Source organism: Hippoglossus hippoglossus, chromosome 11, assembly GCF_009819705.1.
Source record: "Hippoglossus hippoglossus isolate fHipHip1 chromosome 11, fHipHip1.pri, whole genome shotgun sequence".
In the NCBI taxonomy this organism is placed as follows: Eukaryota; Metazoa; Chordata; class Actinopteri; order Pleuronectiformes; family Pleuronectidae; genus Hippoglossus; species Hippoglossus hippoglossus.
Window position 1 is genome coordinate 17,799,091 of NC_047161.1, and position 23,501 is coordinate 17,822,591.

General features: G+C 41.1%; 1 protein-coding gene across 2 annotated transcripts in view; it reads right to left on the bottom strand.

The window, feature by feature from the left end:
* Nucleotides 1–23,501, bottom strand: part of trappc9 (trafficking protein particle complex 9) — a 212,507-nt gene that overhangs the window by 103,095 nt on the left and 85,911 nt on the right. For both annotated transcript variants that reach the window (XM_034599381.1, XM_034599380.1), the window contains 2 exons: nucleotides 14,620–14,762; nucleotides 3,282–3,392 (listed from right to left, as the gene is read on the bottom strand). In XM_034599381.1, coding sequence (XP_034455272.1) covers nucleotides 3,282–3,392; nucleotides 14,620–14,762 — 254 coding nt within the window. The remainder of the gene's footprint in view (nucleotides 1–3,281; nucleotides 3,393–14,619; nucleotides 14,763–23,501) is intronic.

The window sequence follows — 23,501 nt, forward strand, 5'->3', positions numbered from 1 at the left end:
CGCTATTACTCGCTTTAGATTCTAGGATATAATTTTGTCCTGATCCTGTTTTTACCCTGAATCACAATTTGAGTCACTTGTTATTGAGCAGTTGATGTTTCATTTATTTTATGTTATTTTATTTTATGATTATACAATACCTGCCGTGGTATTGAAATGAAACAGCTGCACGGTGCCTAAGAAGGCAGAGCTAAAATTTTCACAAGAAATGTACACATGCTGTAAATATAATGGCGTCACCACTTTACTTTGGGATTTACAAATGATAATTATTTTACAGTGCACCCTTAAGGATTTTGTATTATATCTGTGCAGAGACTGTTCTGGCAGTAGTTGTGTTTTGTGACAGTTTGGTTTTCACACAATAAAGATTCTCGAACATACAGAACATTGGATGTAGATTAAACTGACAGACGCAGTTTGGAATGTGCCCCTTGCAGTGTCATTAAAAGACATACAAAGTTTATTTATTTCCTTTTTTAATTATTAAAAATAAATATAAAAATATAGTAGAAACAATTGAGTGTAAATAAATACTTTGTACTACTAGTGCAGTGCCCGCTTTTAACTTGCCTGTTTGTAAAGGGCTGTTTGTTTGACTTGTGGTAATACTGGTTTGCAGCTTTCTTTCTGAAACTATAAAAGTGATCTATGGCATTAAACATTGAACTATGGCAAGTATGGACACATTGCTGGACTCTGTTCACGTTTAACTAAAGTTCAGTGAAGCTCTACTCAGTGTGCAGAACCCTGAGCTGGAGAATCAGCTGTAGTAACCGTTGTCGAGATCAGCAACATCACTTACATTGATGAGACCCAGCCGCCGCTGCTACAGAGCTCTGGTCACTTGTTTATTCAAAGTGTGTTAATATTGAACGCAGCACAAATTGCACCAAATTCAACACTACACTTCATTGGGACTTAAACAATACTCATGGCAAGTGTGAAGCCAATAAGTTGAACAGTTCATAAGATATGCATTCCACATACAGATTCTCCCATTAAAATCTACAATCACGTCCTGATATTTGTATGAAATGTGTACTCAAATCCATAGGTTGAGGGTTTTAGAGGTAAGATGTCAGGTCATGAATGTAAAAGACCAGCTTTTTTACTGGTGGGTAAAGAGTTTGATGCACTTCAGAGAGACAGACTAGAGCACGCTGGAGTGGACCTCCACCTCACATCCTGGATATTGGACCACCTGACCAACCGACCCCAGTATGTGAGGATCTCGGACTGTGTGTCCGACACGGCTGTCTGGAGAATAGGGGCCTCGCAGGGAACGGTTCTGGTACCGTTCCTCTTCACCCTCTACACTGCAGACTGTCACTATAACTCACCCTCCTGTCACCTGCAGAAGTTCTCTGATGACTCAGCGACCGTTGGCCCTGTCACAGATGAGGATGACAGGGAAAACAGAGGACTGACGCAGGACTTTGTGGACTGGTGCCAACGGCAGTACAGCCTTCAGATCAACACGGGGAAAACCAAAGAGCCTGGTGGTGGATTTCCACAGGCTAAGACACCCCCCCCCAACACCAGTGAACATCCAGGGAATGTACGTACATCGAGATAGTGACTTCTTAGTACTTGGGTGTTCACTTGAACAATAAACTGGACTGGACAGATCATGCCACTGCACTCTTTAAGAAGGGCCAGAGCAGACTGTATCTGCAGCTCCTTCAGCGATTAATCCACCCACAAAGTGTCTGAAGGAGAAGGTATCACAGGTTGTTCCTTCCTGCAGCAATTACACTGTACAACCAACTCTGCTCCCAGTAGAACTACGTGCACCCATTATGGACTGGACTTTGCACTCTGGTCTATCTATGGTTTATCTCTGGTTTAACTCTCGTAACTCGTACAATATTCATTCTGTATGTGCAATTCAATGGCTTATGTGCATTCCCAGAGGTGGGAAGTAACGAAGTACAAATACTTCGTTACTGTACTTAGGTAGATTTTCAGGTATCCGAGTATTTATTTTCCTGATGAGTTTTTACTTTTACTCCCGACAATTTAGCACAAATATCTGTACTTTATACTCCTTACATTCTCAAAACTGCCTTGTTTCTTGTTTCAACCTCCACGGAAGACAACACAGCGTAAAAGCTGTAACAACACAGGGAGGGAAAGTAAACTGCGGAGAGAAGGCGTTGAGTGAGTGTACAGTTTGTGATACAGAAAAAAATACCAGCAGCGACATGGATGAAGAAAGTGAACCAGGAAACGACATGGACGACAGGAAAGATTCGGAGAAGCAAGACATTCCCAATCCATTGCATGAGCAGCGGAGGTTGGCGCACCGCACACTTTGACGCACGGCGCACCTCTCGCTCGCTCGCTTGCACCCTGCCTCGGGAGACGCGCAGGCCCGGCAGCATGTGTGCCGTTGGGTGGGCAGCGTGAGACCTTAAGCGTCCGGAGGTTGGTCGGGCTTCTGTACCGGTAATGATCTTTCCGCAGGTTCACCTACGGACACCTTGTTATGACTTTTACTTCCTCTAGATAGTCAAGTTTGATTGGTTCCGCCAGGGCCATGACCGACTCCGGCGGGGCCGATCCGAGGACCTCACTAAACCATCCAAACGGTAGTAGCGAAGAGCGGTGTGTACAAAGGGCAGGGACTTAATCAACACGAGCAGATCCCCCATCCATTTATTCCCTGTAAAAAATATCCAGGTGCTCATCCATGACCTCGGCTCAGTTCAGTCTTTATTATTCTGTCTGAAATTTGGCTTGCAGCAAAACTGTGTCCAGTGATTTGTTTTTCTTCTCTGTACCAGCACTGTGCAGTTAAAGAGGAAAACTATCCTATTTTGTATGCCTACCTAGAACTTTTTTCGTTTTGCCGAGTTATCAAAAGAGGCATCGTGTATCATTGAAGTTTTTTTACTTTTGACCTTAAGTACATTTCAGAGCCTTTACTTTCTTTCTTTTACTTGACCAAAAGGAGTTGAATCAATACTTCTACTTTTACCTGAGTCTTTTTTTACACAACTATTTGTACTTCTACATAAATAAAGAATGTGATTACTTTTGCCATCTCTGTGCAATCCATTCCACTGTATATATTCTCGCGCTGTATTTATTCGTCATTCACTTCAGCTGTGCCTGGACATTATCTAAGTTTTTATTTTACGACAAAAAAGCAAAGAGATGAAAAAGAGAATTGGAAAATGTATCTAATCTGACCCGAGACATCTGGCTTTGAGTAGTATTTGTATAGAAGTCAAATGTTAAGACTAAATCATGTGACCATAGAACTTTCCACTCACCTCTGGCACTCGCTGGCATGGAGAACCAGGTCCTGGTTGTTCTTGGCACTGACGGTGAGCTCATGCTCCGTTGGGTTGAAGATGTCGAGCAGCAGGTGACAATGGCGGGTGCTGTGGAAACATACAGCCACAATGAAATGCTGTGAAACCAAAACATGTGTGTTCACACCGTTAATAAGATTGAGTTTGTTTCTGTTTCCACAGACTCATAATGGTGCTCAGCCCTAATGTCTTTATTCATTATACACAACAAAATAACAACAAGCTCACAATGATTCAAGCCCTATAGGGTCTGCCCATGTAACCTATGCATGATGACTTGCTAATCAATGTGGGTGTTTATAATTTATGCACAAGGTAACAGTTACTTTCTAAAAATACAGAGCCACATGCACGCACACAGCAAACGCATGAGATCAAGAGAGGAGACTGTGTGAAGTACCCATCAGTCCTTGTCATAACATCAAAGGTGGCGGCGCTTTCATCCGGCCCACAGGCCTGGCTGGAGCAGGCCATCTCCACATCATACCAGGCCTGCTTTTCTCATGCAGATCAGAAGACAGCCAATTTGTGATTTAGATCAAGACTGGAGAGATGACGCAAGGTTTTCAAAGAGTTAATTTTAACCCCTGAGTAGTTGGGTTTTTTTCCTTCCATGTTATGAAACGATGAAAGGAGTGGATCTCTCAAACCAGAACTGCAGCCAGTGTGCTGTTTCTGGATGTGTGCAAAACGGATGTAAGGATATGAGTAAACGCTGTATCGGATAAAAGATTGTGTAACATCCACCACAGCTTACAGAGGTTGATGAGGAAGCTACGCACACTGCTCTTACATGGCACCAGGAGCATTATAAAGAGTAAAATGTTGCATAATACTGTTGTTCATGGTGTTGCCCAGGAATAAAGATTGGTTAAAAATATATGGAATGAAGGTGGGGAAAGTAAAGCAAAGCAAAGTGATGAAAATTAAGTGAAATAGAGTGAAGTGACAACACCTTTGAAAAAAGATTATACATCTACAATGACATGGTGACATCAGCATTTCTTTCCTGATTAATATGAGGTCACAGTGACCCTTGACATTTGAGACAACTGGTCAAAATATGAAGAAATGCCTTAAAGGCGGACTTCCGATGTTTAGTGAGGCCATGTTGTCCCAAATTTGAAAGGATTCTCTCGAGGCTTTCTGAAGATTATGTGTTCACAAGGCAAATACGGTTTTGTGAGGTCACAGTGACCTTTGACCACCAATTTCTAATCAGGTCCTCCTTGAGCCCAAATGAATAATTGTGCCAAATGTAATGAGACTCCCAGTGGGTTTTTCAGATATATCACGTTCACTAGAACATAAGGTTGCAGCGACCTTGACAATTGACCTTTAATCACCAAAATCTAATCTGTGCATGCTTGAGACAAACTAAAGATTTGTACCAAATTTGAAGAAATTCCCTCAAGGTGCTCTTGATATATGATGTTTTACGCAAATGTGATGGACAGCACAACCTTAAATAAAATGCATCTGGACACTGTCTTTCCCTGGCCCTAAGGTATTAACAGATGAAGTGGGGTGAAGTTTAACAAACAATAATATGACAAAATCATAAGTCAAGTTATAGACCCTAACTGAGCTTTATTTCATACTTTGAATAACATATAAGTCACTTTAAGTTTATGAAACATTATTCTGAACAAATCATCTAGAAAAGACGGGTTTTGGTTCTTTACTTTTATTCTTTAAAATGCACCACCCTCAGATTTAAACAAGGGGATTATAGAGCACACTCCAAAGCAATTACAACTATTTTCATTCAGCATGAACAGGAAACGGATATGCAAACTAATCCTTTGTGCAAATGAATCGCTGCCCATCTATCAGCCGATCTTCCCTCCAGGTTACACTAAGCCCCCCCCTCCCAGCCAGCATCTCGCCTCTTAAATCTCCGGGTTAATGGACGCTTAAGTTGAGCTTACCCAAGTCTCTAATAAACTGCTGTTGCAATTAAAGGAGTTTTTTTTTTTCAAGGCCAACCAGTGTTTCGTGATCGTTATGGTCTCGTTGTCTTTGTTGGTGGACATGATTAAGGGGCTGAGTGGGGCGAGGTACTGATTTATAGACCAGGGCGTTTGGCTGAGGTGATCAATCAGACCACCCGTTTAGGAAACACAGGCTCATTGTTTGTGCACTAAGTACAGAAGATAAAGTGAAGGAACAGAAAAAGATTTGCACCTTTTGATTTGAGGAGCTCACAACCACAGCCCAGACAAACAGACTCAAATTTAGTCCAACCAAAAGAGGTGGTCTCGGTCCAGATCAAACCGAACCATGCTTCTTTTAATTTGGAGTGTGACATTTTTGGGGGGGATGGTTTGGACTTTTGGACCAGTGGCTCAGAGGATTGTTTGTATCTTCACCTCAAACGATGTAATGTTTGAACAACAAGGACATCTGATTCTGAAAATTTATTTTGCTGGTAGAAACACCATACTGGCATAACAGTGGCAACAGAATGAACCAGTTCATTAATTTAACAAAAACCAACCGGAGCAAATGTCTACAATGTAACAAAGCCATGGAGCTTGGTTCTGACCATAGTGTAAAAACGGCCTTAATCTCAGCACTCGAAGTTCCAACACACTAACCACTGAGGTTTTTAACCCTTAATCTGATTGGAAAATGACAATCCAATCAGTCTAATCAGAGGGCATGTGGTTCTATTAGCAACATCTCCGCCACAGGTTCAAAAGGTAAATAGATTTTTTTATGATGGATGATAGCGTGGCCTCCTCCATGACCCAGGTGGGTTTGCCTATAGCACACTTAATATTTACCATCATATTCTACACCATCACCAATGAAAACTATCAGAATTCATACTTGTGTGGGAACTTTGTATCTGTGCACATGTTCACAATAGCTCCTCTTTTTTTCCCCAGTGTCTCAGAAATCATTTCCTCCAAAGCATTATGTTGATTTACTGCATGGGGCTCTAAGATCTAAGCTAAATAAATAATTCAGAAGCAACGTTAAGGTTTCTAACTATTTGTCTCCATTTCAGTCTGCGAATGTTTGAATTCCTCTCTTAGAGCAGAGTGCGGAAGAGAGGGAACAAAGCTATCGCCAGTGTTTCAAAGACTATTGAACGTGCTTCTTTGCTCATAGTGTACAAAGCAAATCATCCATCAATGAAATATCAAAACTACTACCTTATGAAGATATAATGAAGGCCTAGATAACTCTGGCTGCCTGTGCTGCTCTTGTATGAATGTGTCACTGTAAGTACTTGCCATGTATTAAGAGAAAATTAATTTTAAGGAGACAGACATGAACACAGACATTTTCCAGGTACGGGGTTGGAGGGGGAGGGTTTTGAACTCCACCACACTAACAAATGAACCATGTGATTTGCTTCCATTCATTTGAATTGACTTAGTTTTAGTTCTTTTTTTTATACCTGGTGCAAGATGACAAAATGGCATCAACATATAACTGACAAAAACCCCAGCTGACGGGTAACAGTCTGACCAATCTTTGCTCTGACACAAAAAGACAAATCAGTCTATTGCTGTCAGAGTGTGGTGTGACAGGCGTGTGGTTATTGTGAGGCAGTGGGCGGTAAAATTGCCACACACCACGGACTGAGGCAAAATCGTACAGATCAATAGAGCTGGGCCCACAGCTCAGTCGATTCTGCAAATCTGCAATCAATACGTGCTGATTTTGAAGCGCTGCTCCGGCACAAAAACGTGACATATTCCATGCGCAGAAAACGTAATGGCCTTAATTAGCCGGGCTGGATTTAGAGGACTGCCAATGATGGGCTATTTTTGGCTGCAGGAGCTTATAAGAGACAGCTGACGTTTATGTCCACATTTAAAGATTTAAAGTGGAAATTGGCTATGAAACTAATTACTGGCTCGTCGGTGTGTGCACAACATTAAATAAGGAATTGAAATCAAATAGTCACCATCTAAAGGGCCAGTTCACCCAAAAGACATTTCTTCCTTTAACAGTGGACTTGGTTTTTATTATAAGAAAACTGCTTCCACTCTAAAATATTAAAACTGAAGGGATTTGTATTTGTTTTATCCTTGAGCAAAATTTCTCTCCAGTTGGAATTACAATTCTTTACAATGACGTCTATCAGATGTAGGCAGCGGAGCAGCAGAGGTTTCCCTTCATACAGGAGCTGCAGAGTGTTAGAATTAGTGCAATGACACACAGGATGCACTTTCTTAAAAACACTTTGGAGGACCAGTTAATTCCCCCCAGCAGACCTATGCATTTTCCAGGGCAACACAATGCTGAGCAAATGGTCTCTATAAAGTATGGATCAGTGGGTATTTCACACGTCCAGGTTCTGTGTTACTTTCTCTAAGAGATCTGTCACCTTACATATGGCCTAACCCCTGAAGAGGGTCCTCTGCGTGCCAAAGGAAGATGGCCATCAAATCGTGCCATAAACATCAAATGAAGAGGCAAAAGAGAGAGGAGAGTGGAAAAGCATATCCTCCTTGGAAAAGGAGCTTAATTTAATTCTACTTGGGGAAATGGCATGTCCTGCAGTAGGTTTTTTCGAGCAAAACCTTTAGATGCATTGATTCCCCAATAAAAACAGTATGTGATAGAGCAAGACTAAGAGAAAAAAGTAAAGTATGTACTGTACGTAGTTGAAAAGAGATGCTGTAAGCAAAAAAAACAAAGGTAAATATATCCTGAGGCAAAAGGAGCCGAAGCGCTGATAAGAGAGAAGCAAAGAGAGATCTGGAGAGCAGTCATGAAAGAAGAAATGAAAGGCACAATAGAAGAGAGGCAGAAGGGAGGAAAAAGACTGAGATGAAGAGAAAAAGTCAAAGGAGACAGAGATGGGACACTGGATTGTCCTTGTGGGTTTGCTCATAAACTTACCGATTAACCATTATTAGTACAGTATATACAATTTGTTTACAGATTTAAAAATAAAATAGTTGTTTTAAAAGTGTTTCTTTGGGGAGGTGGGATTGGTTTGGTTTGATGTTGGCTGGCCCATGTTGCAGCTAGCTAGCATGTTAGCTATCAGCTCACCAGGCCAAGCAGCCCTTATTTCACCGTGTCACTTTCTTTTCATGTTGTTTTTAGAGAGAGTTTGAAAGGCAGAGTGACAGTGGGGTAAAGAGAGCAACGACTTGGAAGAGCAAGACAGAGACAGAAAGAAGCATCACGGTGCTGCAGATGGGAAGAAGATTTGTCGTTCTGAAACTTCAGTTTCCTGAGGTGCAGTGACATTATCTTTGCCTGCCCCTGTTGGATACTTCACTGACCTGCCATGGATCACAGTCATAAGAGAATCACATGGAGGCAAATGACGATTCTGGTACAAAGCTGAACCACATGCTGCCAACTACCAGCTGTGAGCAGGTCAAGAGTGCACCCAGAACCACACACACACAAGCTCTACTCTGTCCTTTAAGTGTAGAAGGCACAAGCTTTCAAAAAAAATCACCGGCTTCTACCTGAACCTGTCCTCCACAACAGCTGTCATGAAGGTGATCGACAGCCCATACGGCCATCTGAAGGTGGCAGGTACGTGTTCCATGATGGACGCTGTCAAAGCCTGATTATACACATCAGATCCCCAGGCTACCTTGATAATATATGACATAACCATCCCCCTGCCAGTGGACACAGAATATTACACTAACTGCTTGTATTTTCTGCACAACCACATAATGGTACAGTGGAATACCTGCTGCTTGCATAAGTGTGATGGGAGAATATTACTTTGCTCTAATAATAAAACCCACAGTGCGGAGCATGAACAGGATCATGATGAGAATGATCAGCTTGTGCAACCTGTAAAAGGCAGATTTAAAAAGAGACTGTCTGCTGTGCATTTGCACTTGTGACTCTGCACCTCCTTACGAGGATATAAGCTCCCTCTTGGGAGAAGCTCCTCTGTACGTTTCCACTCCATTACCAGAGCAGAAGTGTGTTACGGGTGGGAGAGCAGTGCTTTTAATGGGAGAGAGGGGAGCCAGTGTGGAAGTAAAAAAAAAAAAAAGGGGGGGAGGGGGGGCTGCTTCCTGATTTTCCACCTGATGTCTTGATATATCTTTGTACCTTTAAACAGACATTCTTTATTTTTAATGGACAAATGAATCCAATCAACTCATCATTTCATCTTTAAATCTAACATATTTCGCTGGCAAATTGGAGAATGATTCTTTTCCAATGCCTTCTTGTAATTACTTTTTTTTTTTTACCGTTTCATAATGAAATACTGCAATACTGTCTATAAAGGCTGAAAAAGGGGCAGAGAGATGCAGCACAAAGAGACACATAGGAATGGAGGGACAAAGAAAGAGAGTTGAAGAACCTCATGAAAAGAAAAGAGCAGCAGCAGAGGAAAGGCATCAGGATGAAAAAGAGGGAGAGAAAGTAAGGTAGAGAGGAGAAAGAGAAAATGGAAGATTGTGGAAGAAAAAGAGATAAGGAAAATAAACAGCAGAGCTAAATCACAAACTAAGGTGAACAGGAAAAAACACTTTCAAAAAGTAAATTTAAGGAGGTTTTCTTTTCATATTATCTGAGATAGAGAGGAAGAGGGAAAAATGGATGAATAGATAAGCAGGGGGAGATGTTTGAGAGAGACAGAAACAAAAACAGATCGAACGGATAAGTTGCTGTATTATTGAGCAATTTCATACATCCACTTACAAAGTCTCTTTTAACTCACAGCCGAGAAATTCAATAGCAGTTATCTCAACAAGTAAAGTGTGTTAGAGAACGTTAATGTCGACGCCTCCAAAGGGGAAAAAACATCTAAGACATTTAAGCAAATACTGTACGAATGTGTGTGTGCAAAGCTTCAGAGTGTCAACATTACATTTGTGAATGGCTGTTATTAAACTGTTAAAAGTACCTAATGTGTGAGTGAACACTCACTGTGAGTCAACATCTCATATGAAGAGAAAAAGAGAAAAAGTCTTACACACATGCACACACACGCACCAACATAAACACTTACCATTTACTTCCATTCATTGTGGATAGTCTAACCAAAACATCCCTAATCTTAACCATGACCAATTCATAACTAACCCTAACCTTAACCTGACCTTGACCAGAACCTCAGAAACAACATTTTGCCTCATTAGGATCGGACTTTGGTCCTGACAAGATCAGTGTCTATGCTGGATAAGGTCATAAAGAGGCAAGAAAAAACGAACACACACGCAAGCACACACACACACACACACACACACACACACACACACACACACACACACACACACACACACACACACACACACACACACACACACACACACACACACACACACACACACACACCATTATTATTATTATTTTCAGTGTATAAATATTTTATTAGAAAATATCATTTTACTCATCCTCGAGGAAGTTTATTGGTTGAGGAATTTTGACAAACTTGTAGCACAAACAAATCCAAGGACTGAAGAAAAAATCCAAGAGCAGCAGAGAATCCTGTGAACAGATGCTTCACTTGTGTGAGCATTAGGAGAAAGCTGTCCAAACAACAAAATATATGAGCTCAGAATTTGAGCACAAGCAGAGCAAAAAGAAGCACAGGGACGCAGGGGCTATTTGAGTGCAATGAAAGACCGCGCACGCGAATACAAATAGGAAAAATAAATATTAAAGCATTCAGATACTTTAATTTTGGTATTTTTAAATTTGGTATCCTGGAAATATTAATATCGTGTAAAACTAATAACAGAACTTTATTTCTGTTGCCTTAAAACTCCTGAAAATCCACACAGCAACTAACCCTTACCCATCTGGAAGGGGAAAAAACATAAATACCTTCCTTTTGGTTCCCACCTGCAGCTCCTATGGCAACCTTGAAGGTCCACAGAATGGACACCATAATGAGGTGTCTTCCATTTCACTCATGCCTTAGGTTAGTTTTTACTAGCATTCTTCGAAAGGTCAGGAAGAGTCAAGAACCACTGGGGCGGGCCTGTGAAGCCCATTGAGCCACTAAATGCGATACTGCATTATACAAATAAACCTTTCAGAGCACTTTCTACACATTTTCAAAGGTTTGGAGCTTTGCTTGGGAGCCTGTAGATACTGTGTGTCAGTGAGATGAGGCAGAAAGTGCAATGGGTGTGGTAGAGGTGAGGAAGAAGGGGGCTGTAATGACAAGGTGATGGTATAGCATCCACCGCAGCATATCTATCAGACGAGATGGATGGCTTCAACTGCAGATATTATTACAGCTAATGATTCACCTCAAGTGGCCATTACTCCACTGCGATTTGTCCTGCATTCGCTTGGATATTTTTCACTCCGGGTTGGGGTAGATGAAACGTGGTGGCGGTGAAGCGAGACACGGGTGGCGTGTGTGCGAGGGAGTGTGAGCATGTCTACAGTATCGCACTGTATGAGAGGGTGAAAGAGGAGTGACTATGGATTCAATATCCATTCACATCTGCCACTTGCTGACCTGTCAGTGATGATACCGTTTCTAAGTCTGGTTTTGATATCAATAACGCCAGAGCGAGAGTGTTGCTGCAGAGGGAAGGTCGATATTTATTCACCGCATCATGAGAGAAAGCAAACGGCAGTCCTATCATATGTCAGATAAAATGAAGCTTTAGCATTGAGATTCATCATCAATTACTGTGACAAGAGCTGCTTTGAGGTAGATTTTACTTAGCTAGTGTGGTACTTGAATGAAGGTTGAGTAGTATTCCCATTTTATGTGACAATGACCAAATACACTGTGTGGCATGTAGAGTTAAAGGCTCGTCAGATTAAAAGCACCACTTATGCCTAGGCAAGATGATTGCTGATACTGTTCTTTGTGATTCAGCAATGTGGCTTTTGAATTGCACTGTCAAAAGGGACCTGGTGCAAACACAACAAGAAAATTGGATGCATGTCAGCTCAAAAACTGATGGCAACAAACTAAAAGGACGCAGATCAGCTGAAAGAAAGAATATTCTTCGAGACAATGTTCACAGAGGGAGCTGCATCTAACCGTTTGTTGCGATCACACATGCCCTGAACTCCGGATAATGTTCTGACGTTCTCTGAAGGGGCTGTATGTGTGAATGGAAATGTCTGAATGAGAGGCTCTGGGCTTTCTCTAGAGTTTCTCCTGCAAACCCCCAGTAAAATCTAACCTGAGAAAACAGCAAGAGATCCTCAGCAGGATTCTCCGCAAGCAATTGGGCGTGTTGATGGCCTTTCTAACATGCCACAGACGCAAAAATGAAAACACAAAAAAAGAAAAATCAAACACCTGAGGAAGAAAAAGCTGTAGCCACACACTGACGAAGATGTCATGAGAGCTTTCGATGATAAATGTGCTGGTGTCAAAGTGCTGTAAACTAAAATATGTGATCTGCATAGCGGAATTAATATGTTGCTTCCTGCCTCTTCCTGCTGCACCAGCCCTCACCTCAACGCTCCAGAGATTTCTGTTTTGTGTTGTTGTGAACACGCCTGAGGGAGGAAACTCCTGCTGTGTTGTTCATGTTCAACCTAGATTCATACTCATAATGTAAAATGGACAGCCCAGTCTTCTTTATCTATTACTTTATTGTTTTGATGGCTTGAACTATGCTTTATGTTTAGCGTATTCTCCAGACACTCATCTCACTAAGCTACATATCATGCCTTGACAGAGTAGCTGAATTGGGCCCCTAAAGACTAAAACCTGTGGCATAAGAAAGCTCAAGCTTATCCCAGCTCCACTGTTCAATTTGTGTCATGGCGGTTTCTATCAACCTGCTCTGTATGCAAGGGTTCAGGTTGTGTACTGTGTATAAATATTGGGAGTAGTTTTTATGACAACTTTAGTAAAACTATGCAATTAAGGTACAACAGGGGTCCCACACTCCCAAAGGGCCACACACCGGTTGTGTAAACTGACAGTTTCTGAGTGGGGATGCCAGAGACTTGGGAAATTACCCAAAATTCCCATTATCAAACCTCACTTAAAGGTTCAGCGTGCAGAATTTAGTGACATCTAGTGGTGAGGTTGCATGTTGCAGCGGAATATTTCATCTCACCCTCCCGTTCCAAACATGAAAGAGAACCTGTGGTAGCCTTCAGTTGTCATAAAAAATCAAAAGATGTTTAGTTTGTCCAGTCTGGGCTACTGTAAAGACATGGTGACCTCCGTAGAGAGGACCCGCTCCCGATGTCAATATAAAGTAATGAAATATAAAGGGCTCATTTTAGGGCAAAGAAAACAACAATTTGTACAATTTAGATGAAACACACTAGTGAAAACATAAAACCCTAACCCTAAATCTTACACATGGAAACTTTGAAAATAAAAAAACAGCATCGTCAGCTGGTTGACTTGTTTGTGTAATGTTTTGCACTCATGCTGTTGCCACAAATCCACAAGCTTATCCTCCTTTTATGCCGTCTACCTGGTACGCGAAAAAAGCCTCATGCAAAGTGGTGATACTTCCCCATCAGCTCACAAAGCATCTGCTATAGTGTGTTTCTGCTCACTTACCCAATCGCTGTCCCTTTCGTACTACACGTGTCTCCCTGACTTCAAGGGGGCTCAATCAGACCCAGAATCCTCCTGATTATCCCAGAGTGTACAGCAGACATTCGTGTCAAAGCTTGTTTCCAGCAGCAGCTGGCAGCTTTGTTCAGCACAACACCTCTGATAACCCTACTTTGCTCACGTCCGTTATTTTGGTAAATACTTTCCCCAGTGCGTTCTGCTACGTTCCGTGCCATTTCACCCTGCTGCAGGTCCTCCCTCCTCACTCCCCCACTGACCTGCGCTCACTTTACCCATTAACAATAAACACCAACACTAGTCAGAAGTTATTAGGACATGTACAGGACTTAAAGTTGTCTTACTGTTTTGCTCTAAAGTATAGGGGACACATATTTAAACACATAAAAAAAGTCCACGATTTTGCGTGCATGCAGTTCACACACGAGACGTAACGTGCCGTGCACAGTCAGGAAATCAGGGTTAAAGATTCATCGATTGATAACTAAATAAATGTAATGGTCAGTTTGTGTGAAGTGCGACAGGGACGAGGAGACACATGCATGAGTGTGTTATAAAATAATTGTCCATTATTCATAATCGAGGTAAAAGCTTGAAATAATCGTGCTACTGATTTGAAGTCAAATCGCCCTTCAGGTATATTGGTGGTCATATTTCTATGTCGTGTTTCCAGCCTTCTTTTTATACTTGAATCTGCTTTTAAGAATGATTATTTTTCTTTAGCGCAGATCTTCAATGAGTAAACAGATCACATTAAAAAAGAAACCACCAGTACTTACAATTGTCATGGTAAATGCCTGAGTGTGTGTGTGTGTGTGTTACCTGGTAGCAGGGAGGGTGCTGACTCTGGTGAAGAACACAGAAGGCTCCACATCAACATGGACTCCCAGAGACAGTTCCCTGTAGTAGCCCTCCACTTTGCCTGCTCCGCCAGAGTACTTAAAGTTCAGCACTGCTTCCAAAGTCTGCAAAAGAACAAGGCAGGGACATACAGTATATTTAGATCAAGCTGCTTTGACTGTGTGCTACATAGAAGGGGCAAAACAAAAAACTGTGTTCCAAAGGAATATCTGTATGGGAGACTTGAGTGTGATTTGGGTCAGAGGTCATGGTCAGCATGTTGTGTCCCATCAGCAAAACAGATGTGTTTTTAAAATCAATGGATCCGGACGGGTAATCAAAGCAAACAAATAAGCTGCACATTTGTGACCTCCACCCGTCCCACTGGCCCAAAAAACATCCACAAGGAATCCTTCATTCCTTCTGCAATAATCACCCTCAGCAAGCACCCTCAGTGATCAGTGGTTCCATATCAGTTCATTCAGAATTGATACGACGCGTATGAGAGGAGCGGATAGTGGGAGAGGTGGGATTTTTCTGACCATGGCCCATAGCAACAGAGGGGGAGGTGGACTCTACTCAGGGCTACACAGACATATTTTGTGGAGGCACAGGACAGGCAGCCAAGTGGGCAAAGGATTGGGGGATATAAAAGCAAAGGGAGCATCCAAGGTCCCTCTTTTCTTCCTATATGGCATACATCATCTCCCCATGTATTGCTGATGGAGGCACTGGCAGTGCCTTTGCAGAACAAATTTCGCTGATTCCCTGATTGTTTTCACTCTGTAGCCCCTCTTGTGGGGAACAGATCCAAAGTGGAGCGATGCAGAGCTTTCTGGCTAGACGTCTGGCATATTACGACTTAATGACAGAAGCACAGCACAGTGAAGAAAGAGAGATGAAAACATTAGAGGGGATTATTATTGTTGCGGACCAAGCACCTGAATGCTAAACTTTCACTTATATTAGGCTGCATTGGCTTTGTTTCACATCTTTGTTATACTTCCATATAGTACATCTAATAGTATATGTATTTTCCTCTTTCTTTACTAAGCTTAGTGATCAGCTGACCTCTCTTCCCGCATTTTTACCTCCACCAAAGTGGTAATGCTTTCACTTCTGTCAGCTGATGTGTTTATTGGTTTGTTTGTTTGTTTGTTTGTGTGTGTGTGTTTGTGTGTGTTTGTCAGTAGGATTACACAAAAAGTGCAGAACGGAATTTCACAAAATGGGACAAATTAAGAAAGAACCCATTAAGTTGATCCCAAAAGAGGCTGATCCAGGAACTTGTTTTGCTTTACTTGAGCTTACCACGAGCATTTATTGATATTATCACCAAACCCAAGGGAATAAATCATGGATCTTGCTATTCTAGTTTGGTGAAATATGTTGCCAATAAAACGTTTAGAGGTTTCCAGGATGTCCAGAGGACGGATCCTAATGTCATTGGTGATTCTGCAACTTAATATCTCCTAAAAACAGCACACCAAACTCTTCACTTATCCTGTGAAATAATTTAAATGTACATTCATGATTACAAGATCTAGAGAATGAATCTTATCTAACTTGAGTGTTCCATAATTAATTAAATATTTTCTCCAGATATGTTGTAACACTTATAAAGTTCTTAAACACATCCACTCTTTGTTCCAATAAAATATATTGTTCATCTCAGAAGTTGTCCTACTAAACAAAATATGTCTCCTACATTGAAGCATTACTGGTTTCAAAATAATTTGTCATTAAATCATGACTGTACAGCAAGTATGCATCTTAAATTTGGATTTAAAGTAAAAACTCTGTCCCCTCAATTCAATTAATGTATAAAACTGCCTTTAAAGGTTCAGTGTGTAGAATTTGGTGACATCTAGTGTTGAAGTTGCATGTTGCAGCTGAACACCCCTCACCTCACTCTCCCCTTCCAAACATGAGAGAGAACCTGTGGTAGCCTTCAGTTGTTATAAAAAGGTCTTTAGTTTGTCCAGTCTGGGCTACTGTAAAAAAAACATAGCGGCGTCCGTAGAAAGGACCGGTTCCTGATGTAAATATAACGTTTTTATATATAAAGGGTCCATTCTAGAGTAAAGAAAACAACAATTTGTACAATTTAGATGAAACACACAAGTGAAAACATCACTACGATTGTTTTATATTCAATCTCTGCCAATAGATCCCTTTCACCTAAATCTTACACACTGAACCTTTAAGTGTCAAGTTACAAGAGTCATCATTCTGCACAGGGAATCTCAAAATCCAGCTTAAGTAACAATAAGTAAAACACATGTTGTTTTATATCTGACTTTAATATATCCTCATAGCATCTGCTATTGTTAAGACGCTAATCTGAACATCATTAGCATTAGCATGCCGGTTTTCAAAAGAGGAAGACTGGCCTCAGGATGGAACACTGAATAAGACATGCTTGATGCAAAGGCTGTGAATTTAGATCCTGATATCCTCTCTGAATCCGATAAGCTCCAGTATTTGTCTGCCCTGGAAGGGAGACAGTGGGCCCAATCTGCTTTGGATGGATGGAAGGAATGGAGCGATAGATGGGGATGGGGATGGGGATGGATGAATGGATGGACGGATGGAGGAGGCACAGCATGAGAGACAGACTCATGCTGCGCTGGCAACAGACTGAAGGCAACAGCGCGCTGGTATGAATCTCATTTAAATTGATTCACTCAAATCACTCAGATTCCTTGAGCACAGACACTGGTTGGAGGCCATTTCCATTAAAGTCTGCCGAAGGTTTTCTCCACTTATTGTTTTCTTCCTAATCATTTTCTTCCTGTTTGTTATTGTTTAAAGCCTGATAGTCCAAATGAACTCTATTTCTGTCTGAAAAAATTCAAAATCTACGTGAAGGAGCCGTACCATTTCAGTGGTGATATCGTTTCACAAATAAACATAGGCATTATAGTATTTTGATATTTTCTGACGTGCTTTATATGAGGATTTCTAATAGATAGAGCAGCCATTTAAAAAACTGCCTTTGTCTTTTGAGCAGTGGGTGGCTGTGTTATAAGCAGCTGTGCGATGCTGCGGCTGGCTGTGTGGTGGCCTCACCGTGACCCTCTTGAGGAACAGTGATTGTCTCAGCGACACTGTCAAACAGAGGCTGTGCGCCCCGATTCCCTTTTCAGACTGGGGCTGACCCGGCCTCCTCCTCCGTTCAAGACTTTCTCTGTGATTGCCGCCCCCTAAGGGCCCTATTTCAATCACACCGGGATAAAAATAGGCTTCTGCTGTAATGAGCTGACTGTGTAAGGAGAAGGACAGTAGCAACACATCGCTACACATGCATTACCTTAACATGCGGACAAACAACACTCCATGTATAGTATACTTCACTGGGTTTGCTGTGCGGTCCATATGGTCAGTGGCAATTATACCCTACACAGGCAGAGGACTTATTATATCAGACAATGCACCGTTAAAAGTAATGTATGATCTGTACAGTAAAGTGTGAATCCATTTCAACTTTTCATTTCAAAACATATCAAACATATGTTGTTTCTCTACAAAAATGTTATGTAATCTCACTTTAGGTCAAATTCTCCACCTAATCCCAGCATTGTCTTTTTTTATCAAAGATATTTTGTGATGTGAATCACAATAACTGGATCAACAGATAAAATCTGGGTGTGCCAAGCATGCTAAGTGTAATATGAGACACTGATAAATAACAAAGCGCGATTAAACTTAGTCCTCAGCATGTTTCTAGCAGCGTTCTTTGAAGCTCTCGCAGCATCTGAAGCCACCTTATCTTTGGAAACTCAGAGGGATTTCACCCCAGAGTAAATTTCTTAGAATAGAAAACCACCTCACACAGCAACCGGCCAACTGTGCGAAGGTTTGCAGGGATTGTAATTGTCTCTTTATCTCTCATTTGCAACTATGGTGCATGTAAAGACACTGATTGTCTGAGTTTGAAGTCATTTACAAAGATTTCTCAAAGACAAACTCACCCTGACACACTCACAGAATAAGAAGGCTAAGAAGGATAAGGAAGATCAAAAAGATAATGAGCAGTACTTTTCCTTTTCAAAGCCTTGATAATAAACTAAAACTTCAGTTAAAGAGCATTCACCTGCTTTAAAGATAAAGATTGTCATTATACATCAGAGATTACAGAAGAACTTTTGCTGATTCTTGTTATTGATTATGACAAATGGTAACTAGTTGATATGGGCAAGGAAGTGCAGCACATAACATTCTTCTCTACTACGAACCCTTTTCCATCTTGGTGGGGTATCACCGACGCACATCACTGGACACAGGACTATTATCATTGTCTTACGGCTTTCTCATGGCACAATGCCTACAAACTGTAATGGTTTTGTCCACCACCTTTCTTCCATCATTAGTATATTTAATCAGGAAAATGCTTCCATGCTTCTATACTTAAATGACACTGGAGGCTTCTTTGGTTCTTCCTCTCCGCCAACAGCCATGGCTCTCACAGTGAACTGCTATTAACAGGCAAACTTCACATGAACACACAGCCTACGTTAACAAACAACTGCTTCGATTTAACTGAACTCTGGATTGTAAATGTATGCAATTATTACTTCACACAGTGACTGCGACAGTAAAGTTTTATGATTTCTAATATGTAAACTTTGCAATTAATCTGAAGTGAAAATGCATTCCAAACCATGGGGGTCAATCAGTACTTATCAATTGTCAATTATCAATCATGGTCCTTTACACCACTAGTCAATAGCTTAATGTAAAGACCTGTAAAAAGGTTTATCCCTTGCTCATACACTGTTATTTTGCCAAAATGAACATTTTCTTCCACATACATTTTGACCACATAACCATATATGGCTTATATCATTGGCAAGACTATCACCTACACTACTGTGACTACTCTACTAAACAGCAGCCAGTGTTTTAACAGGAAAAAATTACCAAATAACACATGCTGGGCTCGATGCACTGGCTTTCAGTGACTCAAATTTTCTAACTTTGCTTATTTTTAAAGCCCTATATGATCTGACACCCCAGTATCTCTCAACATTCTAGTGAGCTATGAACCAGCTGGATGGCTCAGACTTTCCACAAAAACTGGGGAAACTGCCTTCAGCTTTGATGCTTCAAGCTACTGGAAAGTGCACCCCAGTCAGAGTAGGTGTAGCTCCTCATTTGCAGCTCGTCTTTTAAATCTGAATTGAAAACGTTTCTTTTTAGCTGCACCTTTCAGTAGTCTGGTTTACTGATCTTAGCCATTCTTTATTTTATTTCTTCTCCTTTTACTTGTTTCAATTAGAATGTGTGATTATTTGTAATGGCCAACTATTGGGCTTCTTTATTTATCATTTTTAAAAGTTATGTTATTCTACTTTTAATAGTTGTAATTTGCATGTCTTATTAAATTTTACTGGTTGTTTGGCGGCCTTAATTATTTTATTTTCTAAATGGTTTGTTTTCATTGTGTTTACGTATGTCCAATGGTTTGACTTTCACCACAGTTTTTGTGGCTGCAAACCTTTGCATGGACACTTCTACAAGTGATGGTATGATCGGTCAGCAATATAGTTCTATATTTTTAAACACCTTGAATATTTAACTGCTTGAACAATCACATTGTCATAAATTTTTTGGTCCTCAATTCATACAGATACTTTGTAAACAGTAGCTTCAATTGCTCCCATTGGCTGGTGTCTTCACTGGCCTTTTATCTTCAAAACAAAAATACATTTGGGCTGCTTAGCAGCTGAGCATCACAGACCAGACATGGATGGCAGACTCAGGATAAGGCTGGCTTTCACCTTGAATGCCATCACTGTTTTTATTTATTTATTTATTTATTTTGCGGTGTCACAACAAAGCCCCAGAAGACTATCCATCACATCCATCCACATAAAAGCAGCATTTGTTTGACAATAGAGGTGAATACTCCAACGTCACTGGCGGTATTGTCACTCCTCCACATGACGGGGGAACAAAAAAAAGGGAAAGAGAAGGAAAAGCAGAAGCCTTTTGAATCGTGGCACTGAGATAAAGATCCTGACACATCTTGCTGAGGAGATTATGGCATGGCCACATGTCTCCTGACAGGAATACTGAGATAAAGCCTCACAGTGACAGGTAGGCTGGGACTTTCAAAAATTGCACAAGCTTGTGTGGTCTAGTAACCACACTTCGTTCGTACTAAAAAAAATAGCTTGCCAGAGAGTTTCCTAAAGGGACACTTTTAGACGGACTGTCTTACTGAGAGTTACAAGAAAAGATCAATGTTGACTCAATCACTATAAACTCAATACGGTGGCAGCTCCTTGACACTTTAGCTTAGCTTAGCACAAAGGACGAGTGGACCTACGTGATGTCCCCTCTGCTACTACAGTCATTTACAGTCCCTTTGCTCTTCTTCATAAGGTCACTGTATATGTTTAATAAATCAGCTGATGAAATGACTTACAATTTATTTCAAAGGAAAGACCACTCTTAATTTACCTTTGTTCATGACATTAGAATTTGAAAATACACCTTCTGCAGGTATAATTGTAAACTCTTCAATCACATTCAAGCTTGAGCACCAAAATCCATTATGTATATCTTCAAGGTGAAACAAAAGAATTGTGTTTCCTACTTCCTTTTTTTTATTGTTATGAAACATAAACAGTCTGCGTGAATGTGAAGAACTCAAGAAGGAAACAAGAGTTAGAGAGACAAAAAAACAGCATCAAAGGAGTGTCTATTACTACATGTGTTAAAAAAAACTCCAACTCTGCTAATCTGCTTCTTCAGAAGTGAATGGAAGTGGTTTGACAACAAAAACAATGGACATGACTCACTACCGTCAGATCTTGATTCATGTATCACTGAGTCTTTGTCACATTAGCGAAGGGCAAACAGTAGCCAATCAATTAAAAGAATAGCACTGTCATTACAGCACACTCCTCTGACAAGGACAATCACACTCATATACAGTATATCAGTCCCGTCAATATGCCTGAATTTTTTTTTCATCACGATCTATTTATTTGGTGAAAATGTCAACAACAAAAAAAACGATCTCGCAATTTTTGAAAAAGTGAAAATAAAATCCTTGATCCGCCCTTTTGTCCAGATCTGCACCAAAATTGAATGTTCTTTCTTGACTCATGCCTCATTCTTCCACCAAGTTTCGTAGAACTATTCAATAGGTTTTGCATAATCATGCTAACGATCAGACCAAGACACAAACCATAGGGGAGAAATCATTACCTCCTTGGCGAAGGCAATAACTAAAACTGTTCTAACTTCAGCAGAAAAGTTGATCTCCATGCTTAAAAAAAAAATCACAGCCCCTTATATGTCGCTCATGAGAGCAAAAATTTCTTTGGTTTCTACCAAATTCATAGAATAGTGAAACATCAGCATGAACTACTCTGATATCAAGCACTCGTCCCAAAGCAATCAGTACAACTGGACCTGGCCACAGAGCCATCTTTGTCAGATCAGTTCCAGATTTATGAACAGAGTCCTGTTTGTTCTCCCCAATTATGTTCAATCTTGGCCAAAACACTACATTTGGCAGTTGCATTTTGTGGAATTTTATAATAATAATATACTATTTAGGGTATAGCTTTACACAGGCAGACAAGTCAAGAAGTACTTATGCCATCTTTCCTTGTTGACAGTTGCAGGGTGTGAAAACTAACACAGAGCTAGCAGTAATAATTGCAAACACCAAAAAGCTGAATTTGCACAGTCTCAGCAAAAGCCACAGTTAAGGCACAGGTGTGAAGTGCCATCATCTTCCTGCAGACAAATTGGAAATAGCATAAAGCCCCCATTTATGGGAGACAGACTTAACAACATCAATTTCTCTGTCTCTTTCAAAAACATCATCTCCGACTTCAATTTGAAACAAAAGTGGTGAATGACATGTTCCACTTGATGCAAACATCTTCTGTCATATTTAAATCTACCCATGGATCCACAGCGGTGTTGTTGTTGTTTTCAGGGGGTTTTCTCTGATAACGTGGGCAGGTGGTTGACTGGCAGGTAGACAGGGGGTCACGGCGTACTCTGATGAAGTGATGAGATGGAAGTCTGTGTGCCTAATTGTCCTTAAAATGAGGCTTGACCCCCGCTTAGGCTGCATCTGCCCGGTGGCAGGGAAGTGAGCCGTCAGGCGGAGGAGCTGTTTTGTTTCCCGGTGGCCCCCATTCTGTGGGGAAACTGAGAAATGCCTGGAGGCCATTTCGATGCAGTAAGTCCATTTGGAGTAATGCTGTGACTGCCTCTCGTATGTAAACCTGGCTGTCAATCAGCGAGCCAATCAGTCGGGCACCTCGGAGGGGCCACAACAGAAGAAACTGTGGGAAGTTAAACAGCATCCTGAAGACATCTTTATATCCAGCTGAGGTGGTGAAATAAATATCAAGTACTGACCAGAACTAACTTGTCTGCTGTCTTCATGGATAAGTGGGAGAAACGGCAGTCCAGCATTCCTCCCTGCACTCCTGTCCATTACTGGCTGTCCTGCTGTGACGGCCTCTAAAAAGGTTTAAACTTGATGCAATACGCTTGCAACACTATGAGCAAATGAGATAGCTTCGCTGCCTTTTTCACAAAGCTTATCGATGTAGATCATCAAACCTCTCTTAGATCTGTCGCTCAGTCTGCGCTGTTGCGTCTAAGAGGCACTTTAATGGCATTTGTGTCCTTGAGATAAGTTGACATTATCGCGCTCCTGCTGTGTGTCATTGATGACTCATGAGAGAAGGAGGGCTGATAAAAGAGAATATGTTCTCTATCCGTCCCACGGGGTAATGACTTTGCAATAATCACCGGATGATGAGGAGTGAGGGCACTGTGAACAAGGCTGTGTTGATTTGACAGCTGATGGGGGTTAGAGCATC